The sequence below is a fragment of the Brassica rapa genome, chromosome A09, assembly GCF_000309985.2.
Source record: "Brassica rapa cultivar Chiifu-401-42 chromosome A09, CAAS_Brap_v3.01, whole genome shotgun sequence".
Lineage (NCBI taxonomy): Eukaryota > Viridiplantae > Streptophyta > Magnoliopsida > Brassicales > Brassicaceae > Brassica > Brassica rapa.
The window spans coordinates 32,787,246-32,805,663 of record NC_024803.2 but is presented as its reverse complement, the minus strand read 5'-3'; the positions used below and the strand labels follow the sequence as shown (position 1 = coordinate 32,805,663).

General features: G+C 34.1%; 4 protein-coding genes and 1 non-coding gene across 6 annotated transcripts; 4 read left to right on the top strand and 1 right to left on the bottom strand.

The window, feature by feature from the left end:
* The first annotated feature begins 243 nt into the window (after positions 1 to 243).
* LOC103841006 (protein N-lysine methyltransferase METTL21A) lies at positions 244 to 1,073 on the top strand. The gene is given in 2 exon segments (XM_009117515.3): positions 244 to 413; positions 415 to 1,073. Coding segments are annotated over 2 exon segments (768 nt in total). The 5' UTR covers positions 244 to 279; the 3' UTR covers positions 1,049 to 1,073.
* A 6,192-nt stretch (positions 1,074 to 7,265) lies between these two features.
* On the top strand, positions 7,266 to 9,667 carry LOC103841004 (protein AE7-like 1). The gene is made up of 5 exons (XM_009117514.3): positions 7,266 to 8,564; positions 8,668 to 8,773; positions 8,949 to 9,048; positions 9,138 to 9,183; positions 9,413 to 9,667. The coding sequence occupies exons 1-5, from the start codon at positions 8,450 to 8,452 to the stop codon at positions 9,511 to 9,513; spliced, it is 468 nt and encodes a 155-aa protein (XP_009115762.1). The 5' UTR covers positions 7,266 to 8,449; the 3' UTR covers positions 9,514 to 9,667.
* A 235-nt stretch (positions 9,668 to 9,902) lies between these two features.
* On the top strand, positions 9,903 to 13,259 carry LOC103841003 (BTB/POZ domain-containing protein At3g50840). 2 transcript variants are annotated; one of them, XM_009117513.3, is made up of 4 exons: positions 9,903 to 10,942; positions 11,021 to 11,090; positions 11,172 to 12,302; positions 12,452 to 13,259. In XM_009117513.3, exons 1-4 carry the CDS (start codon positions 10,905 to 10,907, stop codon positions 12,935 to 12,937), a joined length of 1,725 nt encoding a protein of 574 aa, XP_009115761.1. In that variant the 5' UTR covers positions 9,903 to 10,904; the 3' UTR covers positions 12,938 to 13,259. The 2 variants fall into 2 exon arrangements, with proteins under 2 accessions (XP_009115761.1, XP_033136989.1); XM_033281098.1 differs by having other exon boundaries at positions 9,903 to 11,090.
* TRNAV-UAC lies at positions 12,346 to 12,418 on the bottom strand. The gene has a single exon. It is a non-coding gene; the product is annotated as a tRNA-Val (tRNA).
* A 1,294-nt stretch (positions 13,260 to 14,553) lies between the features above and the next one.
* LOC103841002 (cold-regulated 413 plasma membrane protein 2) lies at positions 14,554 to 16,030 on the top strand. Its single transcript, XM_009117512.3, has 4 exons — positions 14,554 to 14,899; positions 15,093 to 15,200; positions 15,284 to 15,354; positions 15,503 to 16,030. Exons 1-4 carry the CDS (start codon positions 14,724 to 14,726, stop codon positions 15,754 to 15,756), a joined length of 609 nt encoding a protein of 202 aa, XP_009115760.1. The 5' UTR covers positions 14,554 to 14,723; the 3' UTR covers positions 15,757 to 16,030.
* The last annotated feature ends 2,388 nt before the right edge of the window (positions 16,031 to 18,418 follow it).

Below are 18,418 nucleotides of genomic sequence, written 5' to 3'. Positions count from 1 at the left end.
CTCTGATACCATGTTACGAACAAGGTTGCTTGGGAGAGAAGAAGGAGATACAATATAAAAATATCTCTTATTTATTAAAATGAGCATTTACAAGTATATATAGTTAGGATTTACAATTGGTTAAGATAACCACACTTCTAATTAAACCACTAAACCGGGTATATACATCAATATTTGATGACGTCATTACTAAAGAAACTTCCAACTGTAAAACATTTTCGAGTCCCCGAATTCAAACGAAAGGTGATTGCGGCGCCGTCGCGAGGATAGGTCGTAGCAATGGCTGGTGGCAATCTCCGCGATGAACACGAGAGAGACGGCGGAATTGAAGTTGACAATGCATCGGATCTTCAGATGTATCGCATCCATTCGATCGAATCAACGGTTGTGATTCGTCAGTTACCTTCTCAAGGCATGGCTTCCTGCGACAGCTCTCGTCACGCTTCTCGATAGCTACCGTCGTGATCCAAGCAACAGCCCCCTCACTCGCACTCTCTCGAGTTTCACATACACAGGCTCGGATTCTCCACGGCTTAACATCGTCGAGATCGGATCGGGAACAGGGATCGTCGGAATCGCGGCGGCTGCGACGCTAGGTGCTAACGTTACGTTGACGGATCTCCCAAACGTTATCGAGAATCTCAAATTCAACGCGAACGCGAACGCTCAAGCCGTGGCTAGATTCGGTGGGGAAGTCCACGTGGCGCCTCTCAGGTGGGGAGAGGCTGGTGACGTGGAGGACTTGGGTGGAGACGTTGACTTAGTTCTTGCGTCTGACGTGGTGTACCACGAGCATCTTTATGATTCTTTACTCAAAACGCTGCGTTTAATGCTTTTAGGTAAAGAGGGCAAGAGAGTGTTTCTTATGGCTCATCTCAAGAGATGGAAGAAAGAATCGATTTTCTTCAAGAAAGCTAGGAAGGTTTTTGATGTTGATGTAGTACACTGTGATGATCCCAAAGAAGGTTCTAGAATCGGAGTTGTAGTTTATCGTTTTTTCCCCGAAAGGTCATCTAGAAAAATGTATTTGACAAATGTTTATAACTGAATGTTAAGTGTTTGGTCGGAGTAATTTATGGGTCACTTCTTGATCTTGTTAAGAATTTAGAAATCTAACACACATAGAAGAACGCATAGAACTAGCGATCATGCTGTCGGTCAAAGACTTCAAACACACATAGAAGAATCCAAAAATAACCTAAGGTTCCCTTAAAAGCCATCTTGATTAGTTTCATGCTCATACATTTTCTTTGTTTCTTTTACTTTCACACGGTTGGCAAATGGCAACTTGCATATATGTCACAGTTGATTAATTTTTTGTGGAAAAGCCAAAGGGGTTGAGTAAAAACTTGCAAGAAAGCTACATATATATTTTACTTTCTCATATCTTCCTACAATATTCCAAACTCCCTGAGAAGTCATGCCTACAGATGATCTATACGTAGTAGGTTAAGTTTGTATAAAGGTCATGATTCTTCGTGAAGTAGATTATAACAATGAGTTATATGTTGACTTTTGACCATATCCAATCACATTCTATTTTCCACACCAAAATAGAAAAAAAAGTTTCATCAGAATCAATAATATTATTTATGAAGTAATTTGGCTTATTTGTCACATTTTCCATGATTTTACGTAATTTGCTTACTTGTCATATTTTCCATGATTTTAGGATAAATCATTAGTTTAATTAATATTTTTTTTTTATATTTTGATATCTATATATTTATCATGATATTTAAAATCATGATAAACATGAACCTATTTTACCGATATATATACTAATATTTTCTAAAAAATATTTTAATATATAATAAATATGATATTTATGATATTTAATTAATAAATAGATATTAATAATATATACCGATAATATCATCATTACTTTTCTCTCATTTATAATTTTAGTGACTAATATTATAGCCAGTTTCTCTGATTTTTTTACTAAAAATATTGATCAAATACAAATTATTATAAAATTTATATACAAGTATACTAATATATCTGAATTAATCAGTTTCTTTAGTTAATTTGCTTATTTTTCATCTTTTCCATAGTTATATGATAAATAATTAGTTTAGTTAATATTATTATTTAATTTATTTATTTTGATATCTATGTATTTATGATGATATTTAAAATAATTAATAAACATTAATATATTTTACCAATATATATATATACTAATATTATTTTTAAATATATTTTAATATATAATTATCATGATATTTAGGAATTAATAAATAGATATTAACAATATCTACCGATAATATCAGCATTACTTTTCTATCATTTTATAATTTTAATGACTAATATTATAGCCAATTTCTCTGATTTTTACTGAAAATATTGATGAAATACAGATTATTATAAAATTTATATATAAATATACTAATATATCTGAATTAATCGGTTTCTTTTGTTTATTCGGTTTGATCCTTTAATATATTGAACCATATTCATATACTGATGCTTTCTAAACATAACACCCTCGGTACTTATAAATCCAGACTATTTTCTCTATTTTGGTTTGGTTCGGTTTTGAATGGTTCGTTTTAGTACCACATGATTTCTTTTCAGTCCAAATAAAATATGAGTTAGTTTCACATACAAAATTTCCTAATTTAGTTATTACTATAAAAATATTTTGATCCAAAATCAACATCACATAAATAAAAATATGAAACAAAATAATACAATTTAATACATTGATTACCAATATGAATATTGAAATAATATAATTTATAATAATTTAAAATTTGTATCTAATTAAATTATTATTATCTTATAAAAAATAGAATTAAAAATTGTTAGATGTACATATATATTTATCCGCACAAGGTGCGGGACATCAACTAGTATATATTATAATAGAATGAAATAAAATCACTACTATATAAAAGTTACTAATTTTGAGGCTTCTTAAGAGTGCCACATAGGACAAAATATTTCCCACTAATCAAACTGCCATGTCATCGCGAATGTTTAGATGATGGGTCTCGAACCATCCAAACCCATCAAAATAGTCAGCCCATTGTATAACTTATAGCTTCCTTTTCCTTAGCCTACTCGCCTCAGACATTTCCAGCGACTCCAAATCTGTTCGTCTACCCAACTTCACCGGTGTAACTCCTACGACTACAACAATGGTACTTCAATAATCCATTATAACTCATCAAGTGAAGACTCTTTTTACCTCTCCACATCCCTCCTCTCAATCTCTTGCCCAGTTCCTTAAATTCATTCCTAACACCACCACGCAAGCTCCTTCTCCATTTTTCTTTGCTCAGGTTTCACATGGATCCGTAGATTCCAAGATGCTGGCAATAATTTGAAAAGGAGGCAACCTTATATTTGGAGCTTGAGATGCTGATGATTTGATGAAGAGGTATGTGTCAATGTCTCATTCATCATGCTTTTGATTTCCTAACCGTATACCTCTCAGAATTTATTTCAAACAGTATACATTATTCATCACTAACAGAGTTGAATTGTTTGTTTCGTGTCCTCATTGATGCCATAGCGCAGGATTGGAACAGCTGCTGGCAAGAATGTGCACTTTTGCACGAGATTTGCGGATAAAATTATGTCATAGCTATTGTTACCGAATGGGGATAAGATTACTTATAATGTTACTGATGTAACTGACGTGTGTGGCTTCTGCATGTGTCTGTCATTTCATTTTTTGCTAACTGGATAGTTTAATCAGTCCTTGATCGTTTAAGAGACTCCTTCAGGGACCAACAATGGTACGTTCATCCATTATCTTTCTTCTTCCTCTTCACTCTTAAATTACTGTAAGTTATGATTGTGGAGGTGTGATGTTAAAGGCAGTCATGTCTATGTTTCAAGTGCAAGTCGAACCTCTGAGTAGGCTGCAGTAAATCATTGCATTTTCTTATCGTTTTGTAATTTTTTTAATGATTTGCAATTTATATAGTCCTTTATAGTATAAAATTCCTATTTTCATGTCATCTAACACACTGTTACGAAACTGTATCGAAGCAGGAGGTAAACGAGAATGGTAGAAATATACAATGTGTGGTTTAGAGAACAATATATTTAGCTTCAAGTATCTGGAGGTCACCAACAACTGGAACATGTCCAAATTTTGAGAAAGGGAAGACAGATTGATACAAATCAACGAGATAAATGATTCGGTTTTATTTCTATGCAATAAAAATATGATTCATGGAGGAGCTTATTGGGCTTCTGATCAGCTATTTATGAAAACTGGAAAGGAGAAAGAGGTATTGTATCTTACAATCTGTTTAGTTATCGGTTCAGAATACTGAAAATATATGGGCTCCAGAACTATTTTTCTGCAGCCTTTGAAATGAAGAGTTTTGACTGTTGATGGTTACTCTGAGTTTGGTTAATCTATGATACATGGATTTACTAAATGTACTTTACTTAACCTGCTATTGGTTTCTTTATTACATCTTGCTGAAAACATATTCATACATTTTATATAGGTGTTTTGTTATGCAAAGTTGAAGCTTGTATATGATACTACATTTGTTTAGCTTAAATGAAGTGCATTATGATACTGTTTACTTTACAGTCAGGAAAAAGAAGTGCAACCAGACAACCTCAAAGGAGATGGGGAATGGCTAATGCAGAGGTGGATGAATGGGTGAAGACTACAGTTATAACTTCATTAACAAATTGATTTTTGTTATCACATACAAGTTGGAAACGTCCAATTGACGGTATGGTGAAGTGCAACTATGATACTGCTTCCAATACTAAAGATGGATGGGTTTTACGTAATCGTCTTAACTGGGGGTCATCTCTTTTAGGGATGGCATGACCGAGTTTAGAGGCAGAAGCAATGGTACCAAGTGCATGCTTATGAGATCATGGATGTAAGCAACAATATCAAATGGTGGGCCTCGAAAAATAGTTTATAAAATTCATTTGTCTTGCTTTTTGTTCTCTCAATCACATAGGACATGATAGCATATCTGCACCAGATAATTTTTCCAGATTATCATCTATCATAAATCAAGTTAACAAAAAAATTGATGGGCCATATAAACCTATTAGTTTTCAGTCGTAACAGTATTATAATTTTTTTTATTTTTAAATTATGTATTGTAAATTATAAGATAGAAAATTAAACATGGTTGATTTGAATATAAGTATTAAAATTAAAGTTTCATTAATAATATTAGAAATTTGAATTTCTATCATTATTTAAGTTTTATAGTCTAATATTTTTAACATTATTTTTATAATATATTTTTGTAAACAATCACAAACCATTTGACATCTTTAATCTTGAATGAGACGATCTTCTCTTTTATTTTTGGACAAATAGACCATCTTCTCTTTTTTTTCATGTTGTTACGAGTTTAATCTTGCGAAATTCACCTATATCAAATGACGTACACTTCTTCTATGCCGAAGCTGTTACTATTACCATTAACTACATGGAATTGATTTAGTGAAAAAAACTAATGGAATCATTAATTTGATTTGTCACAAAAAGTCAGTGCATCAGATAGTTTTTGAAATTCAAATAATATACAAACATATGAAAACATAAATATAGCTAGGAAAACTAAAATACTAACCAGGTCAAGTATTCCTTGGTGGGATCATTTTCTTAGTCCAAAAACACTCTTGAACTTAGACACAATTTCCCTGCCAATACAGAAGTAGTTAGTGGTAGATTTATGTAACTGAGTGCGAGTGACAAAATAAATATTTAGGGTCTGACTGGTCCAAATGCAGCGGTTCCGGTTGCGGCTGCGGGCGTTTGCGGATGCGGGTGGTTGCGGTTTCTAGCGGTTTTAAGAGATTTGTACGACTGGTTCTGCGGTTAGAAATTGGTGCGTTTGCGGGATACTTATGACTGGTTAACTACCAAATATAGCAGCAGTTAAATAATAAATTAACAATATTTACATTTTATATAATTATAAAAATATCAAAAATCATAATATTATAATAAATATGTAAATTATATTTTCAAAGTTATAGTTTTAAAATTTTTAAATTATAGAAAATATTTTTATTTTAAATTTTTATAATATTAATTAAAATATAATAGATATATTTTAGTATTTTTATAATTCCATTTTAAAAAATTTATTTTTATTTTTATTTTTGTATTTATATGGTTTTAAAAAAAAAAGAAAAAAAAATTATTCTCCCGCAACCGCCCGCAACCGCAAACGCTAGCTGGAACCAGCTTTTGATTTTAAGAAGTTCGGAGCGGTTTGAATCGATTTGTAGCGGTTTGTATGATTGTTTCGAAACGCTGTCAACCGCTACCAATCGCAAAAGCTACGTTTGCGGGTGGTAGCGGGAAAACCAATCAAGCTCTTACTCTCAAAATTTTAGTGATACAATTAGTTAAAAATAAATCAAACTATTAAATTAAAACAGTTTGTTTTATGGGCTAAAGAGGACTAACAATTTTGAAACAATAGAAAAATCAAGCTATTGTTTATTTTAATATTTGATGACTACAAGTGTTTTGGATCAAAAAAATTCAAATACTATTACAATAATATTTTTTATATATTAAAATAGTGTACAGATTAATAATTAACACCACTTTAAATAAGAACTGATTAGAAAAAGTTACAAAAATCTAATATGAGACAAAATGATAAAGAACAATGTGAAGTTCTTCAATTCAAGAAATCACAATGAAAAAAATTAAAGTTATCATCTGTTTTAGAGAAAAAACTAGGATAGCACCAAACCAAGTTTTTGTTCCCAAAGTAGCACTCAAGTATCAAAGTCACAAAAATAGGTTTCATTAAAGAGGTAAATATACACTTATACCCTTTGGGTTAATTAATCCAAACCTTAAGGTTTAGAGTTAAGATGTGGGTTTTTGGAATTAAGGTTTAAAATTTTATAAAAAATAAATACTAAAATAAAAAATAAAAAATTTAAAAACAGTTTCAAAAAGTATTTTTAAATTATAAAAAGAAAATTTGAAAAAAAAAGCGAAAAAATTTAAAAAAAATTCTAAAAATTTGGAATCTGAAAACATATAATCTGAAACTATAAAAAAAATTATTTTTTTCATTTTTTTATTTTTATTTTATTTATTTTTATTTATTTTTGTTTGTTTATTTAATTTTAAATCAAGGGTATTAGAGATATTTTACCCTTTAATGAATGTCATTTTTGTGACTTTCTCTTTCTATTGCTATTTTTGAGACATAAACTTCAAAATGTGCTATTATTGACAATTGCCCTCTGTTTTATTATCTTTTACATTTTATGATTTATAAGAAAAATACTGTAAAAACTCCAAATATAAAAAATACTATAAAATTTTATAATACACACAATCCGCGCGTAAGGATCTTGTTATTCTAAAAACAAAGTAATCTCACTTACTATCTGCTTATTAATTTTACTTTCAAATTTAATACCAAATATGATTGCAGTAAAACTCAATTCGATTATAAGGTTATTCTATTTTTTTACAAAAATATAGTAACACAATGGGATGTTTTTAGTCAAACTGCAATAAATAAAAACACATTACAGACTCAACAGTTCCATTTCTTTGGCTAAGGGTTCAAAGACATCGATAAAACTTAAAAGCTCTGGTCCATGGTTCTCATTCTGATCTAGAGGAGATTAAAGCTCTGCGTCGTTATTGTTAGTCTTCATTCGACCAGATCCTTTCACGATTATTGTGTTTTTTGTATGTGGTTCAAGATATCTAGTTTAGAAGTGCATTGTAGATCATAAAGTAGTGTAGGTAATTCTCAGTGCTTCTGAGTGATGCTACATCGAAACTAATTGTGATTTGTGATATATAAGCCTCTAAATTGGTCAATATCGTAATCGAACTTTGGCTAATATAAGTTGATGTTGAACCAAAAATACAAATATTGTAAAAACGTTTAAAGTTTAAATGGTGAAAACAATTTCGAAGAGTACATGTTGCATAAAACAATGGCTGCATAAAACAACGGCTGCATAAAACTATTGGAAGTTTAAAAGATTCTTATGTGCGTTATTAAACAATGGGAGTGGAACTTCTGATGGTTGTGAATTTAAATATGTAGGTGCATAGCATATCCAATATGAAATTTAGAGAAATTTTATTTTAAGATGATAAATTTGGTGCTGTTCAAAAAATAACTATGATTTTAAATATTATTATCACAAAATTTTAAATGATAAATTTTAGAAATTTGATTGTTTTTAAAATACTGTCGTGAAATGTTTTGGTTAAAAATATAATAATGCAAATTCTATTGTTTTAGATAAAATCGAAGAAGTTCATTAAAATAAAACTTAAAAGTATTTTAATATTTAAACCATTACAACCTTAATGTCTAATCACTACAAAAATTTCTTAAATATTGAATACATCCCGTGACCTTTGTAAGCAGATCACCAATTAATCAAATCAATTAGGCCTTCTTCCGTAAACGAAGGTTGAGGAAAGAAAAAAAAGAGAAAAATGACGCTGGGACTGTTAAACGCGAATCCAGTAGTGCAAGCTAAGAAGGAACGGCTAGCTCGTACACAAGATCAACACAGAGATTATGATGGCCTTGATACTCTCGACGTCTATGATATCCTTTCTTCTATTTAAAGTTTTTGGTTAGATCAGTTTTATTATTGTTTTTTTTTTTTGGATTTTACTCTTTTTTTGGATTCTTTGACGAAAATAGACAAAGTATGTAAGAGACATAAGAGATCCGGAACACCCTTATTCCTTGGAGCAACTTAGTGTTCTGTCTGAAGATTCCATCACTCTCGATGACAAGCTCAATCGCATCCTGTGAGTTATTATTATCCTTTGTTTAATGGTCTCACGGTGTAGTCCGAGTGATAATGAGAAAGAAAGTTCCAAACTTTTTCTTTTTGGATTAAAAGTGTGAGACTTTTTCTTTTGCTGTGTACATGATCTTTAATGATTTGTGAGTTTGTTGATTTTGGTTATCTGATTAATTCAGAATAACGTTTACACCGACGATCCAGCATTGTAGTATGGCAACTATAATTGGTCTGTGTTTGAGAGCTAAGCTTAAAGAATGCTTGCCACTCCATTATAAGGTCAACTATGCTTTTAAGTAAAAAAGATAGATTTTTTCCATGGTCCACTTGTTATATATGTGTGATTGTTTCATCTAACTCATGTTCAGGTTGATATCAGAGTGTCTCCCGGTTCTCACGCCGATGAAGATTCAGGTAAGGAAGTTATTAGATATAGGAGATGCTTTAAGCCACTTTAAGTCATGTGTGCTCTCTTTTAGAACCTTAACAACTGTAGAGCTTGCAAGAGTATGGATGTTATGTTTATGTCATAAACGATGCTCTTGTGTCCTTAGTTAAAGACTATATTTCAGCTTTTATCATTTGTTTTTGGTGAAAGTTGATGTCTTTTCCTCTGAACTTTAATGCATTGGGACTGTTGCAGTGAATAAACAGCTGAATGATAAAGAAAGAGTGGTAGCTGCCTTGGAGAATCCTAATCTCCGTCAGCTTGTGGATGAGTGTATCTGCTCCAACGAGATATGAATCAGATCATTTTACTTTTACTCTCTTGTACAAATTTGGGATTGTATCGTATGACTTAGAGACTGCTCTTTGTCTCTGTTTGTATTGTCACTACACATTTTACGATGCCTGAATGTTGTATACTGCTTTGATAATGTTACAAACCTTTTCTTCATGGTAACCGCAACTTGAAGTTACCCAGAAATAGCAGCAAAGAAGCTGTCTGATAAACCAATGTGTTGTACTTGTCCTTGATTTTCTATAGTTTTGAGGATTGCATGAGTTTATAAGATATGAAACATCCCCTCTCAAAGTTAAGTTTCCATGACTACTGCCAATAAATTTACTTGTAAGTTATGAATATAAACCATAGTAATTGAAATAAAGCTGGTAGAAAATTAAAAGCCTTCCAAAGGCAGTATAAGCGTGGGGTGAAAAATGGACCAATCTTGATATTGTCCCAACAAACTGATTGGTTAAGTTGTTTAAGACAGCCAATGAAGGAGAAGACAGACTCTTACGTAATCAGTCAGTACATGTCCTGTCTGCATTAATCACACATATCATGTCTTGGTCATGTAGATTTTGTATTGTACTGTTATATGGAGGCTACTTTGGTGGTTGTGGTAAAACATTCAGTTGACTGATTGTTTCTCTGACAATGTCTTGTTAGTTTAATCAACAAAGTTAGTTGAACAAAACTAATTATTTATCTAGCGTATGAGCATAAACAACATTGCTAGTGTTTAATCCATAACTATAGTATATGAGTTTTCACTTAACAAGTCATACAAAGAGAGAACTCAGAACAGGGTGGGTACAAGTAAGAATAAATGAATTGTCTTGTAAGCATGAATTGATATGATACTGAGTAGTAATGTTTTGTGTACCAACAAACTTTCAAAAGCATGATTGAGGAGTTGAAATCATCATCATTATGTATACAAACAAAAACAATAAATATTGACCAGCTATATCTTTGCTTCCACATTTACATCATGATTTTTTGAAGATTTTTTTATTTTATTATTATATTCTAACTAATATTTTGTTAGAATCATTTGCATTCACAAACAGGAGTTGAAAAAGAAGAAACTGAAAGCAACAATGAGAGGGGAGTGATTAGTATTATGATGCAACAATGAGAGGGGAGTGATTAGTGTTATGATTAACAAATGAATATGACTTTGCCTCTTTTCAGTGCCCAATTTCTTGAGATTCTGGCTGTTCTGCACCCAAATATTAAAAAATTAACTTCTTTATAATATAAAAAGTAAAAGACATAAATATTTATTAAGAAAGACGCAAATTGATCCACTTTTCCCAAACCCGGATATTATCTGTCCATTGATTTATAAGAATTTTCCACTTCCAAGGAGAGATTTGCATCAAAGCAAGGAACAACTTCTCCAATGGGGGCAGAGAAGCAGAGCTCAAAGGGACAAGCATGGTGAGAAGAAGACAAAGATTACAATAGTCAGATTATGAACTTAAAAATGCTCATCTTCTTGTGTTTTTTTGAGTGCAGGTTTTGTACCACTGGCTTATCTAGTGACATGGAAATAGAAGTGGATGATATGACATATCATCTCAATAAGGTCTGAAAAACTTAAACAACTTCGTTGTCTGAATTTCAAAGAATTCTTACAAACTAAGCTGAGATTTTGTGTCCCTTTCAGTTCCTTCTAATGTCTAAAAGCAGAAAACTTCACCAGCTCATTACAGAGCAAGGACAGAGTGATGAGAAGAAGAAGAAACGCCATGAAGAAGATGGAGACGGTTATACCCTTCACATAAAGCTTGAGAATTTCCCCGGAGGTCCAGAGATTTTCGAGATGGTTGTAAAGGTATGCTACGGCGTCAAAGTCAACCTCTCTGCTTCCACAGCCGTTCTACTCCGCTGCGCCGCCGAGGAGCTAGAAATGACGGAAGAGTACTCAGCGGACAATCTAATTCTGACGACGGAGAACTTTCTTTCACACTCTGTCTTGAGTAACACACAAGAAACAATTGCAGCCCTAAAAGCGTGCGAACCAGTCACTTCTCTAGCGGAATCAATCGGTATAACGAAACAGTGCATAGACTCCATCGTCTCCATAGCTTCTTCATCAGCCGATCCTTCGCTGTTCGGCTGGCCAATGAACAACTCGACGAAACAACATAGCAAGGTTTTGTCCGAAGATCTGTTGGAACTGAGCTTCCCGATCTTCAAACGTGTAGTACAAGCAATGAAAGCCAAAGGTCTGAGTGACAACATAGTAGAGACCTCTCTGATTCGCTACGCCAAGAAACACATTCCGTTAATCACGTCAAGGTCATCAGCTTCATCTACCATAGCTTCGGAGAACCAACAGAGAGAGTTGCTGGAGACGATCATCTCTTATCTCCCGATACATAACTCCTCCGCAACCTCAACGACTAGGTCTCTCTTCGGCCTTTTACGATCAGCCATCATCCTCAACACCTCCGAGAAATGCCGCACCGTTCTTGAGATAAAGATCGGTTCGCATTTGGAGAAAGCTACGCTTGACGATCTGCTCATCCCAAGTTACTCGTACCTCAACGAAACGTTATACGATATTGACCTTGTGGAGAGACTCATCCGCCACTTTCTTGAAAACGACGCCGTATCATTTTTATCATCTCCGTCGTTGACTGTGGTTGGGAAACTCATCGACGGAGTTCTTTGCGAAATCGCATCGGACTCTAATCTCAAACCGGAAAGATTCTACAGCTTAGCGGTTTCGCTACCAGATGAAGCAAGGCTATATGATGACGGACTCTACAGAGCCATCGATATATATCTCAAGGTGATTTTTACATTATAAAAAACGTTTTTAAAATTAAAAATAATGGTGCTGCCCAGGATCGAACTGGAGACCTTTTGCGTGTAAGGCAAACGTGATAACCACTACACCACAGCACCTGATGTAAAGGTCATTGTTTTTGTTAATTATAGTCGCATCCAAGGATATTGGAGGCAGAGAGGGAGAAGATATGTAGTGTGATGGACTTTCAAAAGCTGACTATAGAAGGTTGCACACACGCAGCGCAAAACGAGCGTCTGCCACTACGAGCCGTCGTAAAAGTCTTGTTCTTGGAGCAACTTCAGCTACGGACGTTAGTAACGGCAGTGACGGAAGAAGACGGTGGTGAAACGGCGGGAGAGGCAAAGGTGGACTTTGGGGTATGGGAGAAAGTGGTGAAGGAGAATGAGGTGCTTCGCTTGGATATGGATGCGATGCGGACGCGTTTGTACCATCTAGAAAGCGAATATTTGAACTTGAAGGAAGTGATCGCAAAGATTGATAAGGAACGTTTGTATGTGGCGAATGCTAGGCCGCGAAAGTGGTCCATCAGCAACAAGTTCGGATGCAAATTCAAGACACAGGTCTGTGATTCGCATGAAGCAAAGATGGTCGATGGAAGATGTCAACGACGCTAATAGTAGTACTATACATAGATCAGAACATGCATCTTGTACTTATTGAATTTTATTTTTTGTTTTTGATAATGTAAAAGGTTGAAAACTTTTATTATAGTATTTAACGAATATGAATCTTTCTTATAGTACTTTATTTTTGGTCATAACCTCTTTTTTTTTTATCATTTTGACACAAAGATATAGGAGTACTAACTTGTTGAAAATTCCGGTCTTCTAGAAATTGTAGTTCAATAAGAGTACGTCATTGTGTGAACAATTCAGCAAAGGCACAGAGCAACTAATCAGCCGCTTTATTTAAATCCCAAGATGCAGAAAATAATATGAAACTAGATTTTGACCACGGGTATTTGTTTTTACCTTTTTATATATAAATTATTGTTTTAAAATATAAGTGATATATATTTTTAATGTTATTATATATTTAAATATTTATATAACTATTTCAAATAGAATAATTTTATAATTTACATATTATAATTAATTAATTTTTTAAACCTTATGTATTTGCTACTTTTTATTATATATTTTATCTTGTTAACCCATCTTACCAACATATTAGATTTTATTTTGAACATAAATATTTTATAATTACGAAAATTAAATATATAAATATATAAATTTAATGCAATTTTATTATATTTAGTTCAATATAATAATTTTATTTTAATATGATTGATTATGATTATATAATAAATAAAGTATTATAGATTTTTTATTTTTCATGTTATATAACTGAATATATTAATGTATAATAATATTTTAAACTAATTTCAAAATTAGTGAAAATATTTAAATATAATTTCAAAAATGAAGATCTTGTAAAAATCTTTTTAAACAGATTTGTTAGAATTTTAAAATAAATATATTTATATTTAAAATGAAAAGATATCAAAAGATATTATGATTAAAATATTTTAAAATTCTATTTATTATTAGTCGGAACTAAAATGTAGTATGAATATGAATAGGTCCATTAGATCCATTTTTAAAAAAATTACACATGAATCAAGGTTGTGATTTCTGTTTTAATATATAAGATAACAAAAATATTTATTTTTAGTGACAACGGTTTGGATAAAGTGATAAACTAATCTACTTGTGGAAAAGACGACTTTTATTCACCATCTATATATATAATCTTGATTTCAATGTTAAAAACAAAAATTTTGTGTTGTTAAAAAGCAAGAAATTTGGTCCGCATCATATATTATTGTCAATGGAGAAAAACAAAACTATAGAATTCACGTAAATAGATTAGTAAATAAATATATTTCGTATTTCAGTTAACAAAATAAAGAAAAACAAAATTAAATGGTCTGTTTTTGGTTCCTTCTAAAGATTTATAAAATTCAGCTTATTGTTTTTAATTTATTTTATTTCAAACTTTTTTTGTTCATGTTTGTTTCTGATATAACCTCTAAAATAATGGGTCTAGCTAGAGATATATAACCCGAAACGCGCAACCCGAAGGAATAGGTGAACGCAACTGGTACATCTAAAAAACGTGGCGGTTTAACCTGTCTCCCAACCATCGGCCAATCACAAATAGACACGTCAGTTAACACAAGTGGCTCGCGCCGATAAACCAGGCAAGATTGAGACAAACAAAAAAGCAATCATCATCATCATTATTATTTTACAAGCTGAGAAGACGATCTGGATAGCTAAAACCTAGCTGGACGATTATTATTATTTTCTTTTTAATTCAGAGAAAATCAAAATTCATATATAAAACCTTTAAATTTATCATCATCTTCGTACGAAGATCGAGAATCGTCTACAAAGTATGGGGCGTGTGGATTATCTGGCGATGAAGACAGACGTGGATAAGGTTGCTCTAGTCAGTTCCGACGTGGAGGAGCTCAAGATCGCTGCCAAGAAACTCCTCACCGACGTTTCGAACCTTGGTGGTTTAGCCTTTGGTGTTTCCTTCGTCAAATGGATCGCTTCTTTCTCCGCCATGTGAGTTTCAGTTTCTCAACGAACGAACGAAAGATTCTATTTTTCTTTGTGGGTTCTTCGATTGTGATCTTGGGTCAATCGAAATTGAGAGAATTCGAGATTATAGATTGAGATCTTTAGCAACGACTTTGTGTTACTCTGTTATTGAGGGAGATTTGGATATGATTATATGTTTTTGGGTGTTGTGATGCAGTTACTTGTTGATATTGGATCGTACCAATTGGAGAACCAAGATGCTTACTTCACTCTTGATTCCATACATCTTCCTCACCCTTCCTGGTGTCATTTTTAATTTCCTCAGGTAACACAACCTCACAACTTATTCTTACACTCCAGTCTATAAATAGCATTGGTTAAAGTGAAAGTTTCCCTTTCTGGTATCAGTGGAGACGTTGGGAAATGGATAGCTTTCGTTGCAGTTGTACTCAGACTTTTCTTCCCTAAGCATTTCCCAGGTCATCATCATCTCTTATCGTTTACATGTTTGGTATTGTTGTTTCAAACAGTTTGGGGTATATGTCTTTTTTTAATTTTTTTTTGCATTTAAGTCACTTCCCCCACTAATGGTAATACTAAAAATGTCTTTTTTTTTTGTGGTACTAGATTGGCTTGAGATGCCTGGTTCTCTGATCCTTCTGCTGGTAGTTTCTCCACACTTCCTTGTTCACCATATACGCGGAGGCTGGATTGGCTCTGTCATCAGCCTTTTCATTGGTTGTTACCTTCTTCAAGAACATATCAGAGTGTCAGGTGGGTTCAGGAACTCGTTCACGCAGCCCCGTGGAGTTTCAAACACTTTGGGGATCATCCTTCTTCTTGTCTACCCTGTTTGGGCTCTTATCATCCGTGTTTCATAATCACCACCATTCAACTTCCCATCTCCAAGCTGTGTCCAATAATAAATTCTCAATCAAGCAAGAACCTCGGACATCTTTGGTGTTCCTTTGTTCTTGCTTCTGTTACATACCCAAATACTAGGGCGTGAAGCTCAATCAATGTTCCACATTACAAAAAAATGAATCACATTTTTTTCCAACTGTTTGTTTGTCTATGTTGTAATAAGACGAACTTCTATGTGTAAAAATTGCTTGTATGGATTCTGTTTCGTATTGAATGTTTGTCATTCGGATATAGCAAAAGGATAAATAAACTGCACGCTGTTTCTGCACAAAGAAAAAATAAAACTGCACACTGTTCAGATTTCAGTAATTTAGACTTCGTGTCGTTTGTTCAGAAGACAAATGTCTTCCACCGTTTCGCAGACGCACACGCGGAGTCAATTCACGAAAGAAACAGAACTACGCGCTGTTCCTATTTTAAAAAATAAACTTCGTGTTGTTTATGTAGGGACGGTCCCAAAAACCTTAACCCTAGTTTGGCTTTAATATAAATACTTCTCTCCGCCGGTTATAAACATATTGTCTTTTCTCCGACATCGTATCTCATTACTAGACTCTGCTTTGTTCATATGTCCGTTTAGCATTGTTTTTGTTAATGGTTTCAGTTTCTGTTTCTGTTTCATATCTCTTTCGTTCCGAATTGGTTTTGTTCTCGTGTGTAACAAGGGAAAGGGTTTCTTTGTAACGGCCCGGTTCCTGGCCCAAAAATTTTCATAAAAGAATGGGCTTCTCTACGGCCCATTTCACAAAAAACCTAGGGTTCCCTTCACCCTTTCCTTTATAAAGAGATGCAGCCCATTCTTTTCTCTCATTTTCTGAAACTTGAGCGAAGCTCTGCAGAGATTTAGAGAGACTTGGAAACCCTAGCCGTCAAGCTTCTCTTTTCCCTCTTCCCTCTTCTTCTCTCACGCCTCTCTTTCTCTCCTCTCTCCCTCCTCCTCGCCGGTGCCATGTGGTGATGGTGGTGGTGGTTGCAGCCGTGGTGGTGGTGACCAGATCTCGTCTCTCTCTTGTTTAGTTGTTCCAGATCTGTTCAGATCTCTTCATCCTTGTTTCCAGATCCAGATCTAGGCTAAGGTGGAGTGTTTCGAACCCAACCTTCTTTCATGGTTCTGTATACTCCTATATGTTGGAGTTAGGTTTGCTTAGACCCTGTTTGGGAGTTAGGTTGATAGTACATGGTATTGCTAGGATGATAGATGAATGGATCATGATGCATAAGAACCCTCATACTGATAAATGGGACTTGATGAACTGAATTGAATTGTTGTGGTAATGGTTGATTGGTAGTTGATACTTGTATGTTTGGTTGTGATGTCCCATGTGTTGTTGTGATTGAAGTTAGGATGCTAGAGAGAAATAAATGCTAGGATGATAGGTGAGCAGTGATTATAAAAGTTATTGAAGTAGAACTTGAATGCGATGTGTATTGTGTGTGACACCGATAACGGGTGGCGTCTAGTGATTGAGTCCAAGTACAAGTATGAATGAAAAGGGGAGTAATTGGGAATGAGAAGGGTTAAGTGGAAACGATAAGGAAGTGAAAGGATAAGTAAAAGTATGAAAGAATGATGTTAAGGTTAAGCATGGGTGGGAAAGCATATAGAGAGTCTAAGGAAAGTAGGTGGGGTAAGTAGTCCACGCTAGGTATCCATAGGAGATGTGGCGAATCCACATGAATATGGAAGCACCCATAGGAGATGTGGCCAATCCACATGAATATGGGGTAGAAGCCTAGTGGGGGGCTACCCACTGAGGAAAAGTATGTGTGGCAGCAGTTCACGCTAGGTATCCATAGGAGATGTGGCGAATCCACATGAATATGGAAGCACCCATAGGAGATGTGGCGAATCCACATGAATATGGGGTAGAAGCCTAGTTGGGACTACCCACTGATGAAAAGAACGTGTGCCAACCGCGAGAGGCGGGATATAAAAACGTGCATCATGGTCGGGTAACGGGGAGTTAAAGGTGTCATAGGATCGAGTTGGACTGGTAAGATGAGTCGGTTAAGTCTAGGGTTTGACCTGTGTGGCAATGAGTGAGATCATTGTATTGATTGATCACTAGGTTGTTAGAAATGAATGGAAGTTAATGTGGAAATTACAGATGACGATAGGAAATGATAAAATGCATTAACTGATTGTAGTGGCTAGTCGGTCCTAGTTCCCGCATAGAGTAGTATAGAGTGTCATGCGGGCAGGCTGGTCTAGAGCCACTTCACTGAGTAACTTGTTGCTCACCCCTCCATTTCCATTTTTTCCTGTGCGCAGGACTGTAAGTAGAAGTATATGGATGTGGGTGTGACGGTATTTCAAAGAAGGTTATGCGCTCGTCTCTCGGGACCAGTAACGGGATACGTAGGGTTGTCTAAATGAGTAGACACGTGTCCATAACGCCCCTTCGATAACCCCGGTCGGACGCCGGGGGATCGGGCTGTTACAATTGGTATCAGAGCGGGTTAAGATCCCTTAGTTCTGTCCTAAGGGATCGGCATTTCCGACGTTTAAAAAAAAAAAAAAAAAAAAAAAAGAAAAGAGAGAATTGTTTTAACTAAAAGAAAAGAGTGTGTGAAAAGTTTTGATTTTTCTGAAAGTTGTGATTTTTCTGAAAGTTATGA